Below are 26,472 nucleotides of genomic sequence, written 5' to 3'. Positions count from 1 at the left end.
CGATACTACTTATATTGTTTGACATGTTGAAAGATCTGAATGAATGGGTGACCATGCATACATGTATATTCGACCCGGCTGTAGACACAATACATGAAACCACACACACAATACTCAATACATGAAACCATTGTGAAAATGAATTAATGGTCATGACCATTAATTCATTTTCGCGATGGTTTCATTTAATTTGTCTAAAACCGGGTCGAATACTGTATTCCTCCGATTCTAAGACCCCCTTTTCAGAACCAAAGATGACGAAAAAGATATGGGGGGTCTAATAAACGGATGTCACCGCGAAATCGAACGTCGAAGTTAATTTATGCTAATTTATGCGATGTTATGCAAATTTTTATGCCAATGATTTTTTTATTCACGCTACAGACAACTCATACTTTGTGATATCGACTCATGGCCATGCTGTGTAGATACTGGCAGTCAAATCTGTACAAGTATAAATTAATGGAGATCCACAAGTCTTGAAATATAACGTATTTGCCATACCTTCTTTTACTAAACAATACGATAGCAATAAATCTTTGTATTTCGTGAATAGATAATCACCACGAAACTTTGTACAACAAGTACGTTCCTCAGCAGCAGCTAGCTCCCCATAGCAATGCATAGCATGGCCACAAAGGTCAGACAATGAGTGAAGGGAAAGTCCCTGAAGTTCCGCTGGCTGTGATTGGTCAATTTACGCAATAGGTCAAAGGTGTCAGTGCATGAGGTCAAGGTAAAATTCTGTTCAGTGGGATGTGTCCGTCCGATGTTTTCTATGTACAATTTTCATTTACTGTACTCCTTAAAATAAACGATCAATTACACGTCGTGAGTTTTATTATTTTGCTCCTAGTTTCAAAAGTCTAACCGTATCTCGAAACGAAATGTGATCTTACGAACAGGCAGGCTCGAACAAGTAAAGTGTTGAGGCATCGGCTGGCCGAGACGAAAGATTTCAGCGCCAATCTGCTTTATATTTGATGTGTTGATTTTTGGCAATACACCCGAAGTTTTTTTATTACTTGTATCGATGACCGAAATGTCTCCTGATGTGGAATTCAGTCATCTATGATCAACTGTTCGGAATATGGTACGATCATGCACGTTTTTGTTCTAACTGTAAGTGTATAGGGCCGTTTAAGCTTATGAAGTTGGGTATTTTTCCCTCGCAAGACTTCGAAAGCGTGCATAATCTTGAAAATCTGTTACACTATCGTTCTACTCATTGATGGGACTAGTTCAGGAAAGGACACACACAAATGCCGTTCAAACAATTAATACCTTCATTACATGAGAAAAACTACAAAATTGATGAAACATAAACGGAAGAAATTCAAAGAATTTTCAGTTCATGCGCGGAAGAAACTTTGGATATCGCGTTTCGTTTGTCAACACAATAATTGCCCTCTTCATCTAAGTCAAACCAGTCGAAGTCGATATCGTCTTTTTGAAAGATTTTACGATGCCAATGATATTTCTATTTTCACTGGTTGCTTATACGGTAAAGTTGAACGTAAGAGAAAACTTGCAGCTCTTCACAATGATCACGAAAGAAAACTTTTATACGTGATAGAAATCTGTTGAAAAAATCTTCTTATAGGCCTACTTTAATGGTAAATTTGAACGTAAGAGAAACGTGCAGCTATTCACAATGATCACAAAAGATACCGTACCTGATAGAAAACTGTTGAAAAAATCTTTATAAGCACACCATTTAAAGAGCAACTTTTTATGTGCCGTAGTCTTTTGCCTCAGTAGTATGAAAACAAAAGTGTAAAAGTTGAGTGAAGCAAGTTCAAAGCTCGTGTCATTCACACGTCCCAAATTTTCTATTGATAACGGCAACAAAAGGATTTCCCGACATCGTCACAAGATCCTATAAAAATGCGTCGATTTATCGTAGACTTTATTTTCCGAAAAGTCATAAGACAGTGCATGGTCGTCATGGGCAAGAAAAAAGTAATTATTAAAAACATTCTCGCTGTCGGCATGCCTAACAACCGTCGCAATCAGCTAGAACTTGGTTTGCCGCATGGACTTCGCCGAGATGCAGACAACATACACGATCGAAATGCTGTAGCCGTTGTTCAAGATGGTTGCAAAGTTGAAAGTTTGAAGCAAGATGCAGCACGGTTACTTTCAAATATCATCGATCGTGACATGTCAGTCAACAAAAATACTACTTGAAGGCAAAGAAGAAAGCATTCATCCATTCTCCAAGAGTTGGCATGGCAGAGAAATGTCACGTCGGTGTTTTGGCAAATAATGCGGCTGTACCTCTGCTAAAGCAATCAGGTACCGTGGCTGTTTTCACCGTACATATTCACTAAAACAGACCAAATCATGCCGCTGACCAAAAAAATGAAACGGCCCTTTTAAGGGCGACAACAGTCTCCAAAAAGAGAACTACTGATACCCAAACTCTTTTGTGTTGTATGAGTGTAAATTGTGTTTGTTTGATCGTGATGAAATGAGCGAATCGTACTTGATCGACAAGTCCGAAAACCCGACGATCCTAAATGTTCATTTCATGGTAGCCAAATTGCATCGAAATGTTCGATTCGTACATAATCAGATGTTGAAAAATCTGCTTATTTTGATGGTAGCAAAATGACAGTAACGAAAAGACGACATTGTACTAGATCGAGACGCTAAAAATCCAACTCCTTATATTGTTCATTTAGGTAGTGAAATCCAAGTGTAGTTTTATCGCCAGGAAATGATAGAACTGTTCCCGATTGACATGTTCCAAACCCCAACAATAGTGTGCGTGTATGTGTGTGAGGTTTGATACTTCACTTTGACACTTGTTTGTAACTTTGATAAGCAAAGTAGGTGTTGTGGATATTCTGGTGCCATTACATGACAATGGCTCTATTGTTCCAGTCAAAATTCGGGTGTACCCCCCTGGGGGGTCTTATAAACGAACTAACAGCTAATTACGAATTGATAAAATAATCCTGGGGGGTCTTATAAACTGGTGGGGTCTTAGAATCGGAGGAATACGGTATATGCATGGTCACCCATTTATTCAGTATCTTTCAACATGTCAAACAACATAAGAAGTATCTTGCATCAAACAAAATTCACGAAAAATGGCCGACTTTGTCCCTCTAATATGGAAAAATAAATATTAGTCCGAAAATTTAGGTTATGTTTTTGGAAATAATGCATGCAAGGAGACTGAAAATACCAGTTTTGGCGACTGTCAAGTGTCAATTTAACAATGAACAGCAGAACAGACATATTAATGGCTAAGATTACAAGCTACAGCAGCCATGCATACATCATTGACAAAAGTTGTCCACATTTCAAGAAGCAGTGTCTGATGTCACACACTTGCAGCTATATTCAGTAACAACCTGTAAATGCAAACAGCTCTATTGTGCAATAAATGCTTGGCAGGTAACAAATAAACAGAGCATGGATTTGTTTATTTATGTCTCACTGAATTCAGAAAGATTTTCTTGACTTCAGTTTTTCAAAAAATCAATATATCTTTTCCTCTCTGGGAAAGTAAACGGCAAAAAATAAGGATATGGGGTTTTATAATTATTTTACGTTTAATTTATTTATTGATAACCATGTACTGGTATATGCTTATGATAATTATCAAAATATCAGAATATCATATCAAAATTTTAAATAATGTACCATTTATGAGAAAGACACAGAACAGTTATACAAAGTCTGACGGAGAAAAAAATGAGAATTTTGTTGTGATTAGTTTGAAGCACGAGAATCAAGTGTTCCTCAAAATGACCCCTAAAATGCAGTGGTAAGTATACGGATGAAAAATTCTGTGTATTTGCATCTGGGATTGGATCCTCCTTGTAAGAAAACATATGACTTTTGATAAAATTTAGTCTGGCCAGCAGAATTATGGGCAATCCTAGGGAGTTAAGTACCAGTATATTACCTTCTCTGGAAATCCTGCTGTGCTCTCTCCACTGAGTTCTCCATCTGACGCATTTCATTCTCCAGTTCCTGGATCCTGTACAATAAATAAATATCATGTAACTGAGATGTAATGATTTAACAAAAGGACTGACCCTTTCACTGACATGGTTTCAACAATTCCATTGTTATCAATGTTAATTGTGGAGTTGTTTAAAGGGAATCGTGGGGGGGGGGGGGAGGTGGGGGTTGAGCAGCTCAGTGTGATCATCATTACAATTACATGACCATTCCTAACAACTTTTAAACAATGTTTCTTGATATCAATGGTCAATACTTGACCTTGTAATCATGTTATGATTTGCAAAGTTGAAAACTAGCAATGGTGTTGTGGACAGGTTGGCCATTCACTAGCACAGTGTAATTTCTGTCCTGAAGACTGATAGTGTTTTCAACCCATTCTACAACTTACATGTTCACACTGTAGTTAAAAATTTGAAAAAATGCTGAAAAAAGCCTTGACTACTGATTACTGTTGCTGATGTTATCTTACACCAAAGACAATATAGACGTGTATAGTATCATGCTGGCATTTTCTAGAACTCAAGGTATATGGTGATTTATTAATAACGCCAGAAATTTCCAACATTCAAGGCACTGAAGAGGTTGAATGACACTGGATGAAAGTTCAACAATGGTGTACAATGAACAGCAACGGATGAATCAGAGCTTGTCACTGACTGATATACAATATATTGTGTGATGTATCATGTTTAAACTTGCATGCAATGGAATATAATCTCAACAAGATGCACTGGGGAGCTCTTGTCACAAGAAATAATGCCCCTGGAAGAAGATCATGGAACGTACCATGCACATGGCCATTACAGTAAGAAAACTACAATAAATACATTGACAGATAAGGCCAAGAAAAATAAAGTTTTTTTCTCATCCTAAACATATAGCAAAAATGACGAGGTGACTTGAGTTTTTCCTCTGAATTTTTTTTATTCTTCAACCAACAAGAATGCACAAAAAACATGAAAACAACTGGGAATGCACACAGAGATATATGCACAGCAGCGTTGCTTTACTATTTTTGTATACACTGCAGCAACATTTTGGCGGTTTGACTTTTAGTACAGCAATGCAGTTTTGACATCTTGATATAATAGTGACATGTGTGTACAGTTCTTAATGGAATGTTAGTGTCAGTTATCTTGTCTACAGTACTGTTTTATACAGCACTGTGGTATGCACTATCGTCGCATATTTTTGCGCGTTTTTTTTCATTTTATTTCCTCATGAGCAGAATAAAAGGTTGATGTGGTGGGTCTGAATTGACTTACGCGAGGATGAGAAACAAACTTTTTATTTTTCTTGGCCTAAATCTACTGATCCTTTGAAATGATTGTCTGACAAAAGAAGACGATGGCATGGCCATGTCACCCTTTGTCACAGAAAATAATGTGGTTACACCATTATCTGATCATGAAGGAGTTGACATTCAAGCTTACCTTGCGTCTTTCATTGCCTTAGTGTCGGTCAATTCCCATTCTTTTTCTTTCAGTTTCTTTTCCAGCTCCCTGGTGGTACAGTCTGCGTGTTTCAGATCCGTGGATGTGAGTTCTCCAGCAGCTTTCACCACCTCCAGTTCTTTGACAAGTAACTTGGCCTGATAAACAAATCAAAGGACTTTATATCATACCTCATCCGCAGTCTCTGTTCAAATTCGTCAATTGATAGTCACATGGGGTGCGTTCTTTTGCACTGATCCATGTAAACGACGTCATTAGGTATCATTTGTTGGAACTGTTGCCTGCCAGGCATCAGTTCCGAAAAATGATGCCTGCTGACTTCAAAAATGACATTAGAGCATGCGTGAACTGGAATGTAGACAAGATTCGTCTGCAGCCGAGCGAAGAGATGGTCAAGAAATTTCTTGGTTTATCGTAAGAAGAACTGAATGCTCTGGTTTTCCAACAAGGACTTGAAACAGACGAAAACGATAATCAAAGGTGCATTGAACATTTTGCAGAAATATTGTAACGATGTCAGGAAAACCTTTTTCTTGCTGAACCGCTCCAACATATTACACGCACCAAGTTTTGTATATGGTATGTTCTTATTGTTATGTAGGTCATTTACCCCACACTCATCATGACCTGAGTTCAATTAGTCTAGAACATTCTCAAGGTCACTGCCCTTGATGACCTCACAACCTTGAATTCAATTAGTCATGTTTGGAATGTTCTGGAAAGTTGATTAGTTGTGTAAGGGAGATAATTTTAGAACAGTAATTAGCATGTCAATAAAGTTCTAGATTGTTCTTATATGCCTTTATAAAAGGGACGTGCTCAGCTTCCAGTCAGACTTTTGGGATCGTGTCTCTTGTGTGTTACTAAACTCCAGCAGTAGTCATTCTCAAGACTTTTCAAGACCTTCACTGCCAACGCTGGATTTATACTGTGGACTTTGTGCAGCTTCAAGCCTGCGAGGACTGTTCATTCATCCAACTGACTGTTACAACTCTGAGACTGGAGCTTTGCCGTCCCTGCTGAGATAAGTAGTCTGTACACTTTTAAAGCTTGTACTCTATCCCTGACTTAGCAATTAGTTTTATTTTCGTAATAAATTTTGTTTAAACGTTAACTGCTGAGTTCACCCTTTTGTTCGTTTTCTCTGCACGTAACAATTGGGGGCTTGTCCGGGATACGAATATTTTGAGCCGTTTGACAACATTTTGCCTACCTTTTCAAAACTACTTTACACTGTGAACTCAGCGAAATTCAATCATGGCGGAATTCAAGCCAGACGAATTTATGGATGACCTCGATCAGGACACATTTAATTCCCTCAAAAAGACAACCTCATAGCACTGGCAAATTTCCTTAAAGTAGATGTCAAAAGATCTATGCGCAAGCGGGAAATACAGTTCAAGATTGCAAAACATTTAGTTAATTCTGGCCATTTTGAGGAGTCTGCCTTAAAAGATTATGAGCCTGAGTCCTCCTTCGAACTCAAAAAATTAGAATTAGAAATACAGGCAGATTTGGAGCTTAAGAAATTGGAATTAGAAAGGAAATGAAAGAAAAAGAATTGCAAATGGAAGAAAGACAGAAAGAAAAAGAAAGGCAGGAAAGATTAGAAATGGAAGAAAGACAGAGAGAAAAAGAATTGCGATTAGAAGAACAGCGATTACAGGTAGAAATAAAACGTTTAGAGCTTGGACAGTCAGGAAAATTCTTCCCTTCAGACAAGTTTGACATCACTAAGCATTTCAGGTTAGTTCCCCCTTTCCAAGAAAAGGATGTTGACAAATATTTTCTCCATTTTGAGAAAATTGCTCAGAGTCTGAATTGGCCTAAGGAGTCCTGGTCTATGCTTTTGCAGAGTGCTTTGGTGGTAAGCCAGAGAAATTTACATTCAGTTGTCAGTAGAGCAGGCTTCAAATTATGATTCTGTGAAGGAATTAATTCTCAAGGGTTATGAGTTGGTGCCTGAAGCTTACCGTCAGAAATTTAGGGATTGTGAGAAGGTGAAGGATCAAACTTATGTTGAATTTGCTCGAACAAAAGAACAACTGTTTGATCGCTGGTGTTCTTCTGAAAAGGTCAGTCAGAATTATGACAAATTACGACAACTTGTTTTGATTGAGGAATTTAAAAGGTGCATCCGGAGTGACATCAAGACGTTTATCAATGAACAAAAGGCAGATACATTGGAGGTTGCTGCACGTTTGGCCGATGATTATTCATTGACCCACAAATCTTCATTTCTCAGCAAACCATCCCAGTCCTTTTCATACAGAAACAATGCAGGTAAATTTAACTCGTCCTTTTCATCCAAGAATTTTTCAAAGGACAGTAGGAAATCAAATGACAACAGTTCACAGAGTTCAAGTAACACTCCCACATCATCAGATCCCAAGTCTCAATCTCCTTCTGACAAACAGTTTGGTACACTTTCTTGTAATTATTGTAAGAAAGACGGCCATTTAATGTCAGAGTGTTTCAAATTGAGAAGAAAACGTGAAGGTCAAAGTGGTCAAAGTGGATCTAAGCCCACCGGCTTTATTTCTTCATCAACTCAATTAGAGTCTAATAATGTGTGCAACACATTTTCTGAGGTTAAACCCCTCTTATCCCCAATTAATGAGGTCAAGGTCAATTCTTCTCAAGATAGCATTATGGGTATTTTCGAGCCATTATTCATAATGGTTTTATATCACTTTCTAGTGATTTCTCTTTCGCTACCCCTGTCAAAATTTAAGAGATACCGGGGCTTCCCAGTCTCTTTTGTTGGCAGATACCCTGCCGTTTTCTGAAAAGTCATTTTCAGGTTCTAAAGTTCTTATTAAGGGGGTAGATTGTAATGACTAATTCCTGTTCCTCTCCATAATGTCTATTTGTCTTCGGACTTTGTTTCTGGACCTGTGACTTTAGGTATTAGGCCTTTTTTGCCTTTTGAAGGGATTCACCTTCTTCTTGGAAACGACCTTGCTGGGGACAAAGTCATTACTAATCCACTTGTGACTGATAATCCTAGTTTAGATCAAAATCCAGAGCCAATTGAACAAGAGATACCCGATTTATTTCCTTCATGTGCCATTACTCGAGCCATGTCAAAGAAAACTTCCGAGAATCAAAATACTCTCAAAAATAATGTCACAGATGTTGACTTAAATGACACCTTTCTCAGTCAGGTGTTTGACACGGATCATTCCGTTATCCCTCGTGGATTTGAAACTTCCAGTAAAACTTCTGCTGACAAAAGTCAGACATTTTCTCGATCAAATCTCATTGCAGAACAACACAAAGACCCAGATATTTTGTCTTTGTTTGACAGGGTAGATGATGAAGGTAAAACTTCAGATAGCTCTGTTTCCTATTATACAAAATCTGGTATTCTCATGCGTAAATGGAGACCTCCAGATGTTTTGGTTGATGACGACTGGGCTATAAACATCAAATTGTGGTTCCAAAGCCCTACCGTGCTGAAATATTGCGCCTGGCCCATGAAACCCCCTGGGCTGGTCACTTAGGAGTCAGGAAAACTTATCATAAAATTCTCAGTCACTTTTATTGGCCTAATCTCAGGCAGGATGTAGCACATTTCTGTAAAACTTGTCACACATGTCAAATGGTAGGAAAGCCAAATCAGACCATTCCAAAGCCCCTTTACAGCCAATTCCTGCATTTCAAGAACCATTTAGTAGGATACTAATAGACTGTGTTGGGCCCCTACCAAAAACAAGATCAGGAAATGAGTACATGTTGACAATTATGTGTACATCAACTTGGTTCCCAGAAGCCATACCACTGAGAAATATAAAGACAAAGACTATAGTGAAGCTTTAGTCAAATTTTTCACTTTATTTGGCCTTCCTAAATGTGTCCAGTCCGATCAAGGCTCCAACTTTATGTCTGGAATTTTTCAACAAGTCATGGATCAGCTAGGCATTAAACAGTATAGGTCATCCGCCTATCATCCAGAAAGTCAGGGTGCTCTTGAGCGATTTCATCAAACTTTGAAAAACATGATTAGGACCTACTGTTTTGACACAGAGAAGCAGTGGGATGAAGGAATTCATTTTTTGCTCTTTGCTGTTAGAGAGTCAATTCAGGAGTCTCTTGGTTTTAGCCCATTTGAGCTTGTATTTGGACATACAGTCCGTGGCCCACTTAAGCTCGTTAAAGAGAAATTCCTATCAGACGATGATGATTGTCTGAATATTTTGCAATGTGTCTCAGATTTTCGTACAAAGCTCTCTAAAGCATGTGAATTAGCCAGAGAAAATCTTGAGTCATCTCAGCAGTCAATGAAAATCAAATATGATAAAAGCACCTCAAAACGGAAGTTTGAACCAGGTCAAAAAGTTCTTGTTCTACTTCCAATTCCTGGCAAACCACTCCATGCTCGTTACTTTGGGCCATATCTAATTGATAAGAAATTGAGTGATTTAAATTACATCATAATAACACCTGACAGGCGAAAACAAAAACAGCTATGTCACATAAATATGCTTAAGCCATATTTGGATAGGGATAATCCTACTATAACTCAGCCTGTCAGTGCAGTCAGTTCAAACCATTATGAAGATAGTGATACTGAAACTGACTTGAGTGAAAATACTCTAAACTCAAAGCTGGGCTCGGTCAAGCTTCAGAACTCAGAAATCCTGGAGAAGCTGGAGTCTACAAAGTTGGCACACCTCCAGCCAGAACAACAACAACAGCTGAAAGAACCAATCCATGAACATTTGTTTCAAGATGTTCCAACAAGGACAAACATCATCTATCACAACGAAGATGTCTGCGACAGTAATCCAGTGGAACAACATCCAGACAGACTGAATCCTGCGAAAGCGGAATATCTCCAAGAGGAAGCCATGTATTTGCCGAACAATGACTTTATCGAACTCAATAAAAATAACTGGACTTTGCAATCCATACTTTATGCCAAATTCAGTGCCATTTCGAGTTTTCCAATATCCAATTGCAAGAGGATAGTCATGGGACAGATCATCCTGTTTGCTATTTTTAACAAATTTAGCAAATTTAACAAATCCCAGAGAAACTACTCTACAATTGAAAAAGAGTGTTTATCTTTGATATTAGCTTTACAGCATTTTGAAGTTTATGTTACTTCTTCAAATCAGGCAATAGTGGTTTATATTGATCACAACCCTCTTGTTTTTCTGCAGAATTTAAAGGCAAAAATCAGAGATTGCTAAGATGGAGTTTAATGTTACAGGAGTTTAATCTTGATATTAGACATATCAAAGGCAGAGACAATTTAATTGCAGACTGTCTCTCTCGTATTTAGAGTTTATTGTTGTTCACTTTCAAGAAGTTTTACTTTAGAGTAAGGAAAAAAAATTGAGTACTTAAATCTTTTTCAAGATTACATTTGCAAAAGAAAGATTTTTCTTTGAAAAATTTTCTTTTTTTGAAGAGGGGGTGTGTTATGTAGGTCATTTACCCCACACTCATCATGACCTGAGTTCAATTAGTCTAGAACATTCTCAAGGTCACTGCCCTTGATGACCTCACAACCTTGAATTCAATTAGTCATGTTTGGAATGTTCTGGAAAGTTGATTAGTTGTGTAAGGGAGATAATTTTAGAACAGTAATTAGCATGTCAATAAAAGTTCTAGATTGTTCTTATATGCCTTTATAAAAGGGACGTGCACAGCTTCCAGTCAGACTTTTGGGATCGTGTCTCTTGTGTGTTACTAAACTCCAGCAGTAGTCATTCTCAAGACTTTTCAAGACCTTCACTGCCAACGCTGGATTTATACTGTGGACTTTGTGCAGCTTCAAGCCTGCGAGGACTGTTCATTCATCCAACTGACTGTTACAACTCTGAGACTGGAGCTTTGCCGTCCCTGCTGAGATAAGTAGTCTGTACACTTTTAAAGCTTGTACTCTATCCCTGACTTAGCAATTAGTTTTATTTTCGTAATAAATTTTGTTTAAACGTTAACTGCTGAGTTCACCCTTTTGTTCGTTTTCTCTGCACGTAACATTATGCATGACTGTGGATGAGGTGTGTTATAAAACACACATTGATTGGCCATGAGGCAACAGCACACGTACAATGTATTAACCCCTCAGACCTGTGACTCTTCAAAAAAACAGACTGTTTTTGGGGGTGACTCACAGTCCCTCAGGGTACAGAAGTATGCTCTTGCCCTCATGGCCAGTCAATATGTGTATACTGAGTCACATTAGAAGCAAATTGGTGCAGATACATGTAACATCTGTTGACAGTACATCAGATAAAGATGTTCTGGAGTAGCAAGTCTACCGGTAGTTTTCAGACTTCTCCTCAGATAAATAACAGGTGCAATGGCACCCTCTGGTACAGTTTGAATGCCCTCTAGTGAAAATGCTATGCACCAGATATTTTTCAAATTATCTTAGAATTATTTTAGAATTAAAAAATCCACAAATTGCCACAGGACAAGTCATCCCACAAAATGCCAAGGACTCTTGTAAATATTTCCAAGTGAGAACTGTGTTTTTGTGGGGGTGTGGTCTCCTTGACATGTATCAATTGTAAATCTAGTTATCCTGTTTTCATTTTTTTATTGTAGAGTTACAATGATATTTGCTGGCCCATACTTAATCAGAAATTGACAGATCCAAAAAACCCTAAATAACAGGTGCATTCCTACACCACAGATCACTTATTTATCAAATATACATCTTATAAGGTCTATATGTACAGGGTATCTCCTAAGCTTTCTGTCATTAATAAAAAATTTATAACTGGATTAATGAAAACAAATTTAACAAACAATTATGAGGTCTTTTGGAAAAATTTGATCACTGATGAAAATAGTAAACTAAGAATGTATGCCAAAATAAAACGTAATTTTAGATTAGAACCCTACTTAACACAGTTACAAGGTGAGAAAAGAAAATTACTCACCAAACTTCGCATTAGCAATCATGATCTAGCAATTGAAAAAGGGAGACACACTGTTCCAAAAACCCAATTACTGAAAGATACTGCAATCAGTGTAACACCAACAGTATTGAAGATGAAACACACTTTTTATTTGTCTGTCAGAAATACAGTCAAAAGAAAGAACTTTTTCAGTGAAATCAATTTTCCAAACGACAATACTGAAATCAGCTTATTTCTCTACTAACAAAACAAGAGTTATCTTTTAATGAACAACTTGCAGATTATATTTTTACTTTATACAAACAAAGAAATACCTAGTTATATTTATTATTAGCTGCTATTATTATACTGTAATACTTTATCTTTATTGAAGAAAATTTTAACTTATTTTTGTATCACACTTTTATTGCCACAAATGTGATGTAAATCCTATATTTACAAGCAAGCAATAAAAAATATTATTATTATTATTATATAAATAAGCAACATTGTCACTGAACAGAATTTTGTTTTATGAAGTGCTTTAGAAATTGTACATGGGCAGGTCAGCAAGTGCATCTGGCACTAGACTCTCTCACAGCCCCTCGTCCACTACACAGCTCTATCCTCAACCATATGGTGAAGTGCCCTCAACGGTCTTTCTAGCAAGCGAGGCTCATCGAGCCAGCTGGGTTATAGCGTAGCAGCTTGACCGGCTCGCTGAGCAGAGCTTCGCTCAGCTCACCTGCTGAAGGCAGTATTATGGTCAGAGGTGAAGCCAGCGAGGGGCTGTGAGAGAGTCTAATTTGGCACATGGTGGTGCCATGACCAGCTTCAACTTTAAACTCCAGAAATCCCAGTCTAGTCGCTAACCCTGCATTCTTGATCACATTTTACCAGGATAGCATTAAGATATGATGGTCCTGGACATTCGGCCACTAGTTGTGGTCACCCCTGATGCACATTCTATATTTTTACCTTCATTTCATAGCATAGGGTCTCCAGTTCCTCTTCGACTTTTTGCAATTCACGCCTTAAATTTCTCTTGAACATTTAAGTTCATCTCTCTCAATTTTCACTTCAGCTTCTTTGGAACTGCAAAATATTGCATGTTGTATTTTATTTCTTTTTCATTGATAAATAGTTGTTCTTATTAGTGAACTCACAGGCAGTTACAGTTTTGGCCATTAAAGATAATTTATCCCTCATCTGTGCTCTCGCTGTCGCTCGTAACGTTCGTAAATTACGAACAAAAATGAAAACGTACGAAAGAAAATAAATGTCCATTTGGCCATTTACGAACATTTGTTAAGTTTGAAGCCTGGCTTTCAGTTAAGATTGTGAATTCAGGGAAAATACTGTCATACAATGTATCTCGTCTTTCAAAACCTACTCTACCCTTGTCATCGGTGCATCGACACATGGTGACAGCTAGCTTTGGACTTTGACCTGTGCTAACATGAGCATGCGTGAAATGGTTTCAAAATCCCCAGGTCTGTGTACTTTGATACTGGAATGGTGTGCCATGCATTATGGTAGTTTCGAGACACCAAAACACTCACACGCTGTCAACTTTCTGAATGGACGGTCGAAGCAGATCGAGGGAAGCGGGCAGTTACGAGGGCTTTAGATGGCTAGTATCCACAGCTCGGAAAGAAATTTAGGGATAAAAACGGCAACTGATATGAAAAATTGAAAACAATGAAACCGCTGAGAAGAGATCAAGAACAGTCAGCCTGAAAGACAGTAGAACAACAGTCTGGACCATGCATGGTTCAGATGGTTGAATGACGTACCACAAAGTGTTTGTCTGTGCAGGGAGGTAGAAGTGAGCCGGAAATCTTAGTTGTCATAGCTTTGTCATTTGACGATATGCAGATTGAATTTTCAGTGAACTTGCCAATTTTGATAAGTTTACTTCAAAATATTTTACAAGAAACTGTCTCAGCAAATGTTATGAATACTGATAGTTTTCTTTGACACTCCAGAGACAATGCTGTGCACAGTCGCATGGCGAAAGTTAATCCAGACCAAAAAAATTGACAATCATCTGCACTCTGCAGCATTTCAAAAATCAGAAAAATGTAACTGTCTCTAAGAAAACATTAGCAGGATCACCAGTTTCAATTTGCGCACTTAAATTTGCAAATTAAACGAGACAAAATTTGTGCGAAACCACAGACTGCCAAATGTTCTGATAAGTGGTTGTCTTAAAAGAAGTTTAGAGCTGAACATGGCATATTGACTGCAGCTATAGAGGCACCACCTAGTACCTATTGATAACATGCATACTTTCAAGGTATCAGAGCTTTCCAAATATGAAAAACAGGAACAAATTTCTGGCATCTAAAACTTGTGCAAACCTGATAATATTAATGACCACTTAATATATTAATATATAATCATCAAGCACTGAGAAATAAAGTAATAATGAAGATTATAGTGGTGAGTATCAAGTGGGTCAGTCCAACCACAGTCCATAGGTGAAGTTTGCAGTCGGTACTTGTAGATAATGGATGCACGAGGTGTGAAAAATAGTTGACAAGACCCATCTGCTACTAGTAGTCTTGTCAACTATTTTTCACACCTTTTCACACTTCAATGAAGATTGATTAATTGAATAACATTCATGTTCATGAGCTGGTTGACCAAAATGACACACTTTATTGAGACAAGGAAGAAATTTCAATTTTACAAGCATTCATGATCCTAGCTGTGGAAACGCAGCTATCTGTTGGCAGGGTAGCGGGTATCACTATGTGGGTCAAAGGTAACCCCGCCACGGATAGCTGCGGGCCAACTACCAGCGAAAGTGGGTCTATTACGACGACACAACATGTATCGGAACTTTGAACGGCAAAATAAACCAAAGTGAGTGTAATTCAATAAAATGACCTATACCTGCCTGAACTCTGATTATTGCTCATTCCCTAACTCCTTTTGTGAACAAAATTTCTGGTTCGTTTACGTAATTCGGCTGATTTTCCGAGGAGTACTCAAGATTTTCACTCCAGCAGCGAACTTTGACTTCTATTGATATGCTAATAAGGACTCATGTTCGAACGCACAATAGGATTTACTATGCAAAACCACTTTTGTGGAGGGACTGTGGCAAAACTATTGGACAAATAATGTGTTTTATACAGAAAATAATTACACATGAAAGAAACAATCTCTACATGTTCTGAACAAGACATCTGAATGAATATCAACAGGCAATTCAGGGATTGAAAACATTGTGGCCTGCGGGTATTGATTCTATTTATCTATTTACATATATTTATTTATTTATTTAGTTTATTTATTTACTGGTGTTTTTTTTGTTTACTAAGTAACTCTGCATTCTTAGCCATGGAACTCACCTTCTCAACATATCAACTTCTTTCTGTTTTTCCCTAAGACGTTGTTGGTAGTGAATCTGCAATTCCTCCCTAGCCTTGTTTTCCCTGTCCAATGCTGATCTCATTTCGTCTATTTTGATCTTCAATTCGCTGATCTCGGCATTCTTGGCGTCGATGTGGCCTTCAAGTCCAAGAATTTTGAGTTGTAGTGTTCAAGTTCGAGACCCCTCTCTTGTAGAAGTTTGTAGTTGTACTTGAAATCCTCTTTAAGCTTTTGTCAGTTTTGAATCTTGACTTTTCCTCGCCAAGCTGCCTCTCCTTTTCTTTCAGAGTTTCTTCGAGGGATTGGGTAATTCGGAGTTCCTGAAGCTCTCGCCATTCTTGCTCTTTTGCCCGGCGAGTTCGCGTAGAGACTGGTCGTGCATTCTGAAACCAATGACTGCTTTACACCCTTTTCCTGCCAAGTCCATATTTCACCACCAGGTCAAGATGATTAAAATTAATGAAACACAACGTGTTCCATATGATTTATTTTAACATAATACTGTACATTTGAAGGCTGTTGAAAACATAATACTGTAAACTTGATTTTTTTTGGACAAAAGATGCTATAACATACCAAGCCAAGCGGGTGAAAAGAAAATACGTCATGTTTTGGCTCAATACCGCTTTTTACTGACTTGGCTGATGGGAAGTAATACAGTTATTTAACTGTCTGGCAGGAAAAGGGTTATATGTAAATTCAGGCATACGTGTCTTGACAAATCAATAATTCAAAACTCGTAATCCGGAAGTGTACCAGCAGAAGACCGCCTAAAAGTGTCCCTTCGAGGAAGGCGTGCATTGACGGCAGAATAAACGTTGCAGTAAAGATGAAACAACACTTTTATCGAACTTGTGTTCAGGTTTACCTGAGCTATGGACGTAGATTTTGTGTAAAGGGCAGCCGCCTCGTTTACTCGGATACGATCAGTTTTGAACTCTCCGCCAACTGCCAACTGCCCCTGCCCTTAGTAACCTCTGACCGCCCCGCGAGAGGGCGCGCTACTTCCCGCGGCAGTATAGCAAAATGCGCAAAATGTACTACAATCATGGTTAACAGAGAGAGAGTAAAAGTTGAAAAGCAAGAATGAAACTTGCCAGACTGATTTTGCGATGCAATTTCAATACGATAGAAAAACTCAAGTTATGCTATATTACATGGTTAATATTCCATTTTCTTCGAATTAATGTTTTCATTTTGACACAGCCACCGCAGTGTTGAAAGCAGGCATGCACTCCTATACTCGCAGTGCGCCTAGGTAGTCTGCACTGTGTTCTGAACAAATAGACAAATATTCTTTTTGTCAAATTTCGTTGTAAATCAAGGTATTTTATTTTTAATAACTGAGGCGATAAAACCGGCATCTTGCGACTAAATTTGCTTAAAATAATGATTGCTTTAAAAATCAAATTTTACTCTCTCAAACTTTAAAATTACCGCCGTTTCGCAGTAGGTACAATAAACTATTCCACACAAAGGTTTGATGGAAACGTTTACTGATAAACTTGAAGGCGTCGCTATGTATGCTGCAACTCTGCAGAAATGCCCCAACACTGAGGGCAGCCTAGCCGTGTCTGACTAAAATCGTGATAGACAGTTTTGTTTACAACCTCCGTTTCGACATGTACATAACCTGATAATCATGATCGTGCAAATCGAACGCGCCCCTGTTAAGCTGTTGTTCACAACCAATCGATTCAGAAGTGATATGGCGAGAACTGCAGCATAAACATTTTATATCTATTTAGGGTTCCAGACTAGCAAACCGATGGAACAACGGCGATTTGAACATTGTATCAGGACACATTTTAATTCTTGTGAAATTATCCTCCTGAACTACAATTTCGTCAAGTGCACTGCACTGCGCACGTTGAACTTTCGTTCTCTGCCAAGTGCGCTGAAGGCGCGTTCCCAGTCTCCGTGCGACTAGACTACGCAACTCAGTGTAAGCAAGGGCATTCTGAAAACCCTATACTTTCAAATTACTTGTATAATTTAAATTATATTATATCATACTACCATGCGCCATTCTGACTGGGCAGGAGCTCATTCCACCGATGCTAAAATACTGTTTTAGCACTGATAGCAGTGGAAAAACAGGCCGCTAAACCAGAAATTTCGAAAATTGCCTAGTCGGTGCATTTGCAGTGAACGTATCTATCTAAACCATAGACCCTCGAGAAAAACTGAAACAGTCCGCTTTGTTTCAAAGACCAAAGTCCGAATTTTGATACACAGATAAAGTTTGGCTCTGTAACTCACCTCTTGGTGAAAATAATTTTGGGTCGATGGTGAAAGACATATCTGAATCAGCACATTCATGTGATGTACACAAATTATTGCATTGGGGCGACAACGCATCGTGCACGTGCACTTTGCTTGACTCAGCGGGAGTCGAGACTCAATATAGCCTACGCACCGCTCTTTAAAATGAAGCTAGTATTCGTTCAATTAATTTTATGTTGGAATTAATTTTGTGTAGTCTAGAACTAATTTTATCAGTATATCGGAAAGATTTCCATTTTCTATTAAATTGAACGTGCTGAAATATTTTTTTTTCTTTTTTGACCCTTTTTAAACTTGTTTTCCGCTATTTACTTACCTACTGTTATTCAGTCCGAGCCCCTGTTGTGTTACTAGCTATTATAGGCTTCCTACCACATCCCTCCTGACCGCGCTGGCGCCCGCGGATTTTGCGGCACGCAATTTTTTCCGCCGAAAACAGCCGATTTTTAATCCAAAACTTGCAATTGTCTTCGTTTTCGAGCACATCCGCGTCGCCTAGGTACACGATGTGCTAAGCTACGCCTGTAAACTTACGCAAAGCCCACTTTACTATGCGAGAGAAGTGTTCGTATCCGCCTCCATTTGATGAATAAGAAGTGTGCGCAAAGAACTGTGGAATTAGCTGTCAAATTCCACGAAACACAAAATTAATTCTGCAACCACTAACCAATTAATTCGAGGTACTAGTAAAATTAATTCAAGATCTCACAAAATTATTTCAGCACGTTAAGCTAAAGAGAAAATATAATGATGATAAGACATATTTTCAGAGCCTCGTCCTAGTACAAAACTTTAATATATCAGACATATATAAATCTGAGATATCTGTATGTTTAGAATTTTTCGACGCGTCCTTTGGTGCATTTCTTTAAAATATCAAACAATATTTTTCAGCATGCCCTCCAGCTGCATGACTTTCATATATATATATATATATATATATATATATATATATATATATCAGAGATATCTGGATGTTTGATATTTTTCGGCGCCCCCTTCGTGCATAAAAACTACACAGGCAACCATGACTTGCAACTAATTTCCCCTAATTTCGCCTAATGCGAATGTTTACATACAGCATACAAACTCTAAGTCATATAAATATCATTTTTAAACATGGCAACTTATTTTATGAATGTTGATTGATTGTGTGACGTTCTTCCGAATACACAGAGTTGATAATTCTAGCTCTGCATGGCAGGCTGTAAGTTGCTGTATACCGTAACAGGCGTTGATCATTCATTTGCCATTTTCTCTCTCCGGTTTGGGAGCCTTCAGTATTTACAGTGGGGTTTAGCGGGGGGGTGGGGGGGGGGGGGGGGAAATGGGGTTCACTTTTAGAAAACTGTCCAAGGGGGATGGTCTTTTTTATAAACATATTTCACAGGCCAACTTGAAACTAATAGTTTAAAATATGATATTTTTTCATCATCAAAATAAATCTTAATTTTTATTATTAAAAATAATAAATCTTAATTCTGAATATTGATATTATATAACCGAGTTCGCATAATATTTCATCCGCGTTGTGCTTCCTTTATGGGGAGGAGAACTCGATAAAAACGCTGTATGTGTATGAGTTGTGTATTACAAAAGCGGCCGGCCGGCGCGCATGCGCGCCCAGGCCGTCCTCTGGCCGAGCACGCGTTTTTTGTCGAGTTCTCCTCTTAAATAAATTCTAATTATGAAATCGTTTTTTCATAATTATTAAAAAAAAAGTTAAACTGATGGACATAAACATATGGGACAGATTTTAAAATGTATATAAATTATCAAATGTCTCTAAATGCACAGATTTTGTTGAATTTATGTTTTATATTGGCAACATTTTTATCATAGTTCTGTCGTCTCTCATAGACGACCATGTACAGTAAAGCAGCATTTCAGTGAAATTCCAAAATTCCTTTTATGCCCACAATCCTTTAATAACCACCGTAGTATTATCAAATATGTCAATATGAATAATCGAGCATACATAATACACAGATTTACCTTTTTTTGTATTGGAAAAAATTATTTTTAGTTTCGTCAAAGTGCAATCAGAGAGCTGGTTCGAGATCGCATAATAGCCTGCAGAACTGGCGAGGTCAACGTTCCAAATCAAACAATGTTTCAATGTTTTCTTTGTAAACCTTTGTGTTCAGTACAACTATGTAACCATTTCTGTTACCAAAATACCTCAACATCAGACAGTGATCTACGACGTCTCTCTGGCGTGTGTCTGAACCATCGACTCTTTTGCGGAGAAAGCGTAAATTGAAAATCGAGCCTGTGGCGAGGCACACGACATATGACAGGACGCATTGGACACGCAAAATGCCACGCGCCTCGCACCTCGCGCAATGCGTTCATTCCGGCACGCGTACGCGACGATTGTGATTCCCGGACCAGTATAATCTATATGTGTTTGGGTGTATGAGACAACAGCATATGTTTTGACTGAACAGCTTATCGAACATATTCAACATGCGACGGCATTACAGTTAGTAGTGGTACTGCGTCGGATGTGTTGCATGAGCTTTTCAGTAAATCATTTCAATCTATTTTTGAATATATATTTGCTGTTGTCTCATACACTCACACACATCCATATATATATATATATATATATATATAATATATATATTATATATATATATATATATCTATATATATATATATATTATATATATATATATATATATATATATATATATATATATTATATATATATATACCCGAGTTTTTTCTGTTAAGGCTGGTACCGGTAAATGTTACTGGGGTTCCCCCTCAGTACATCAATGCAATCAGGGGAGTCAGCAGATATGTTACCAGGGTTCCCAAATCATTTACCAATATTCCCCAACCTTAGCAAAAAGCACTGTATACATACAAATATGTATTTGCATGTGTGTATACATTTGCTTGTATTTTTGTAATTTATTCAACTTTCTATGATATTGTATGTTTGTTTGTTTGTCTATTTGTATTTGTTTGTCTTTGTGTTTATTATTTACTATGAATTTGTACGCTTTTTTTGTATATTTGTTTTTTTTGTTTATTTGGGGTTTTTTTTGCTGCCCCTTTACGCCCTGTGGTGTGACCGGCGGAAACTTCAGAATTTATTTTAAGGGGGCCTGGAGGATTTTCTATTTATTGTAATTTTTCCATGGCCCCCTTTGCAAATTATGGCGAAAATCAATGTGTGTGTATATATATATATATATATATTATATATATATATATATATATATATATATATATATATATATATATATATATATATATATATATATATATATATATATATATGCTTACGTACTAAGACATATGCAATCTAGCAAGTTTATCACACTTTGCAGGTACAATACAAAGGTCATTCACATTGTAATGAATGATATAACAAAACATTTCAGAGTTACAATTCAGTGGCCATAAAAAGCTCGTTTGCCCCGTATATCATGAAATAAAAAGAATTTTTGCCATCCTTTTTTATGGTTTACCAACAATAGCAAAATTTACATTACTCATACATTCACAAAATCATAATACTCCGTTTAGTCTGTCGAAATTCATGTTTTATGGCTTTAAGAAGAGAGAGAATTTGTTCCAAAATATGCAATGAATGTCCCTTTTGTTTATTTGAGATGCACTGTAAAAATAGCTTGCAAGTAATCTTCAATTCCCAAATGTTGTCTGTTAATATATCCATTTATTTTCATGAAATGTAAATTTATGAAGAAAAGTTAATTTTTAAACATGAATACTTTTTTTGTTATATCCACTATAAATGATTCATTTTATAGCCCTTTCTTGATTATTTTGACGATTACTTTGTCCAAGATGTTGTTATACCAGTGGTCTATATCAACACTTTTGTTTTAAACGTTGCCAAGCTGTTTTAACCTTACATGCATACTAGTAGCAAGCACTCAGAGGAAGAAATAATATACTAATTATATACAAAGCAAGTGTGTTCAGTGACTAGACAAGTTGTCTCACTTTTTCAGAAGTACCCTCCCATAGGTGGAAATTAATTGAAAAACTTTGCAAATGTTTGGCTGTGGCTGGTACAGACTTTTAGCATGTAAAATTCTGTTTCTCAATCTACTATTTTAGATATGTTTACATTCAATTATCCATTACCCCATGATTTTGAGCTTGACACATGTTCAAATTTGACCTGTTCAAAGAAAACAATAGCCATGGTGGATAAAAATATTGTTACTTCACTACACTCTTGATTCTTAAGTATCATCTACATGTAGTTTTTCCGGTATAAACATCATGTATGAAGTTACTAATGCAATAACAAAGATGCCTTCCTAATTTAATGTAATTACCAGATGTGAATTGAATGCACATGTTTTACAACAGGTTCATTAATAGTAGTACCCTTCACAGAACAATCAGATATCTATTATATCATTATGTGTAGCAGGTTTCATCATCTTTCGCACAGTACTCTGAGAGTTAAATCACTAATTACAAAACTTGATTTAATATGCAAATGAGCTTTTTATTAACTGGACACTACTAAATGCTTCATGGGACATTTAGATATCTATCAGATTAACAAATGTAGCACGTTTCATCAAAGTTAATGCTGTAATTCTGGAGTAATATCACTAATTACAAAGTTCATTAAATATACAAATGAACCCTTAATTAACTTGACACTGCTCAGTGATTCACGCGACAATAATATATTTATCAGATCAATATCTGTAGCAGGTTTAACCAAATTTGGTGCCGTAATTTTAGAGTTATATACCTAATTACAAAGTTCATTAAATATGTAAATGAACCCTTAAGTAACTTCACACTACTAAATGCTTCACAACTAAGTCAGATATCTGTCAGATCAGTATCTGCAGCAGATTTCATCAATTTGGTGCATTTATTTCGGAGTTATATTTCTAATTACAAAACAAATAAAATATGCAAATGAGCTATTTATTAACTTGACACTGCCCAATGCTTCTCAGTAAAATTAGATACCTGTCAGATCAATATGTGTAGCAGGTATCAGCAGAGTTATATCACTAATTACAAAAGTTTATGCAAAAGAGCAGATAATTGACATGACACTCACAGTATCTACATAATGATTTGAGATTGTCATCAGCAAAACGTTTCATGAAATTTTGTTTGGTATTTCTTGATTTATGTCTATACTGTCATTATTGTCTCCATAGGAAACAATTGTATGAAAAAAAAGATCTTTCATAACTTCATTAATGTGCTAGCCATACAAACCAAAATCTAATCAGTTCTTACAACTAGCATATGGGTTCCTATGTACCAAATCTGACTTGAATCCGTCCAGGCATTTTTGAGTTTCGTTTAAACAGACAGACAGACAGACACACACACACGGACAGACAGACATTGCTATGACATTAGCTCACGTGTGAACACGTGATAGCACTGTAATATGGTATTTGTTATATATTTGTCATTAAAGCACCTTTCAGTGGATAATTTGTGAAAGTTTTATCATAAACTGACAATATTCCTAGTATGGTTTCTGGCATTTCTACATGTATGCAATCCCATGCAATGACTAACTTTGCATAGCACGTGGGAGTCTTCTACCTTATGCCAAGAAAAATCGCTATTTACATCCAAACTTAGAATTATTTATCTCATTCAGAAATTGTTGGAGCACATGATTGGCAAAATGATATCTATCTTTGAAGTTTAATGGTACACAATTTGCAAGTCTCCAGATATTTATGGAAAGTGAGATGTTGCATGCACAAATCCAGCATTCATTTTCATCTGATGATGCTGAATAACTTGCAGACCCATGGTGAAAATTGGAGAACCCAACTAGTGTTTTTTCTTCTCTTTTTTCAAATTTGGTTGCAAAACAACAAAGTGGCTGCCACTTGTTCTATTTCCTGCAGTGTGTTGAAAACTGATCAATTCATTAAAATCTAATTTTATGACAATGACTTTCTGTCATATATTTTGTTGGCATGTCCTGTCATAAAAACTGACAGTAACAAAATCTACATGTATACTCAGTAGGTAATCAACCTACTAATTTTCCAACCCATCCTGAAACTTTTATTTATGTATATGTTTTGCTTGAGATTCTACATAAAAATTACCTTATTAGTACAAAGTTCTATCCTGGATTTCGTGGATATGTGTCAGAACTTTCCCTCATTCAATCTTTGCTTCATCATCATGTTGTTTTTTGTGAGTTGTAATTTATACAACATTTAATCAGTTGAAAAAGGATCAATTCATTAAACCTAAGTTAATGACTTTCTGTAATATATGTACGTTGACGTGTTCTGTCATAAAAACTGATGGTAACAAAATACTCATAATATGAATAATCAAGAGTACATAAATAAACAGATTTACCTATTTTCGAATTGGAAAAAATTATTCATCATTAGACTGCCATGTAAGTATGATGAATAAACATTTTGGTGAAATTCCAAATCTAATTTCTTGCACACAAATGCACGTTTCTTCCAACTTCAACCAAAGTACATAATAATACAAATATATTATCAAACATACATAAGAAATCAGTTTTAAAAATGATATTTAGATGACTCAGAGTTTGCATTAGCGGGCTTTCCAATTCTGATGGCAAGTTATTAATTAAAAGGTGAAGAAAAAAACAGCTTGATGGTAGTAGGATAGCAGTGGTGTCTATTATTTTTTCAGTCAAATGTTCTAAGCCCCTATACTGAGCGCAGGTAAAAAGTAATGAATTATATTTCGATTTGACCAGGGGATCGGACCAGTTTTAGTCTTGCCTTCAGTGCCAATGATTTTTAAAGTTTCTGGCCAAGCGTATTTTGTTGGTCTTGGTTTTATCGATCGCGATCGCCGTCTGGGTTTTGAGATATTTTAGGAAAGAAAAAGTTACAATGTTGCATTAACAAAGCAATGGAACTTTGACCTGGATGGATGACCCCTTCGATTACACAGTCGAACGTCTTGTGGCCCCTGCTGTGTCCTAAATCTACAATTCCCTGTCTGGCATTGCAAAAAATGAAAAAATATTAGCAATAATGACCCTCTTCTATTCTATTTATCCTAGATTGTTGATATTAAAATACCTTATTAGACTACGGTGGTTAAAAATGATTGTGTGCAAGAAATTGAATTTTGGAATTTCACAGAAAATGTTGACTCTTTATACATGGTAGCTGTGATATCGCAGCGAACGCGCTCGGGTCAAGGGTCACCGCACACTAATATTTGTATATAATGTTTACAATAGGAAAGATAGAAAGTGTTGCTATCACATTTACAGATCAATTTTCAAGATAAAATGCAGCAGGTTTGTGATCCTTTTTGTGAATCATAATTATGAAATCATGACAATAAAACTCAGGCCTGAAAGTGTTAATGATAATTCTGAAATGCATTGTAGTACCAGTATTTGAAAAATTGTAATTATGAAAATTATAAAATTTGCATGACAAATAATTATTTCCGTTGTTCTTTCGTTTCACCTAATAAGCAGATCTGATAAGCCCATGGTCTCGGAGAACGTTTACCCCAAATCGATGCGCTGCGCCAACAGAGACCGACGCGTTGACTAATGTCCTGGAATCGATCTTGTAGTAATATTCTTGTACTGGTCTGGAGACGTGCTATAGTGTTCGCGCGACACTTTCGCAAACAACTAATGTGTAGGTCAACCTCATTAAACGTACCACGTAACGTTTTTAAATCTGCTGAAACCAATATGCGTGTTTTTTTCCGATTTGGCGGGAGCTCAATTAAATATGTCAAAATATTCTGAATAACAAAAGTGTTGCAGATTTGGACAAATATAGCAAGTTGGAATTTTGCGGTTTGTTAAATTTTCATATGGGCGAACAGTTCATTTACTTTGGGGACAGGCCAACTGAAAATTAACAGCAAAATATATTTTTTCATAATTATTAAAAATAATAAATCGCAATTATGAAATATTGATATCACATAACAGAGTTAATATTTCATCAGGATTGAGCTTCCTTTCTGGAGAGCAGCACTCGATAAAATCACTGTATGTGTATGAGTTATGTATGACATGGGTATTCCCTTGGTCAGAGGTGAGAGGCCGCAGCAAGAATACCGTAAGTAGACGTCATTGGGTTTTGGGACGTCACGAGAGAAATTTTTTTTCAGTCTGTGAGCGATTGATTTATGCGGGTAGAGCGGAATCGAGTTGATTTCGGCCGAAAATAGTTAGAAAAGGTAGTTTTTCGTGCGCGGGTCAAAATCGGCACCGCGTCCGCCGGATTTTCCAATGAGAGTCAGCAGGGCTGTGTGGTGGGAGGAGGCCGTATTAGTATAATGCCGGGAACGTACGCAGGGCTACGTAGTAGCACAGGTATGTAATCGTCTCAAAACGGACGAACTACGAGCAGACCTACGAGCTCGTACGGGCGAAGTACGAGTGACGTAATGTGCCGTACTTTCAAAGGACGAGTGACGTATGCAAGCTATAAGTCACACATGCCTTTTGACCTAATTTTTATGAATACGCCTAGGAC

The 26,472-nt window shown here is 37.0% G+C and overlaps 1 protein-coding gene across 1 annotated transcript in view; it reads right to left on the bottom strand.

The window, feature by feature from the left end:
- The window catches only part of LOC139129129 (coiled-coil domain-containing protein 57-like), a 42,599-nt gene that overhangs the window by 9,738 nt on the left and 6,389 nt on the right, over window positions 1-26,472 (bottom strand). Inside the window, exons 2-5 of the mRNA XM_070694782.1 lie at window positions 15,661-16,065; window positions 13,277-13,393; window positions 5,418-5,575; window positions 3,923-3,997 (exon numbers count right to left, since the gene is read on the bottom strand). Coding sequence (XP_070550883.1) covers window positions 3,923-3,997; window positions 5,418-5,575; window positions 13,277-13,351 — 308 coding nt within the window. The 5' untranslated portion in view covers window positions 13,352-13,393; window positions 15,661-16,065. The remainder of the gene's footprint in view (window positions 1-3,922; window positions 3,998-5,417; window positions 5,576-13,276; window positions 13,394-15,660; window positions 16,066-26,472) is intronic.

This window comes from Ptychodera flava, unplaced genomic scaffold (assembly GCF_041260155.1).
Source record: "Ptychodera flava strain L36383 unplaced genomic scaffold, AS_Pfla_20210202 Scaffold_94__1_contigs__length_393698_pilon, whole genome shotgun sequence".
NCBI classification, from domain to species: domain Eukaryota; kingdom Metazoa; phylum Hemichordata; class Enteropneusta; family Ptychoderidae; genus Ptychodera; species Ptychodera flava.
This window is presented reverse-complemented; position numbering and strand designations above follow the sequence as displayed.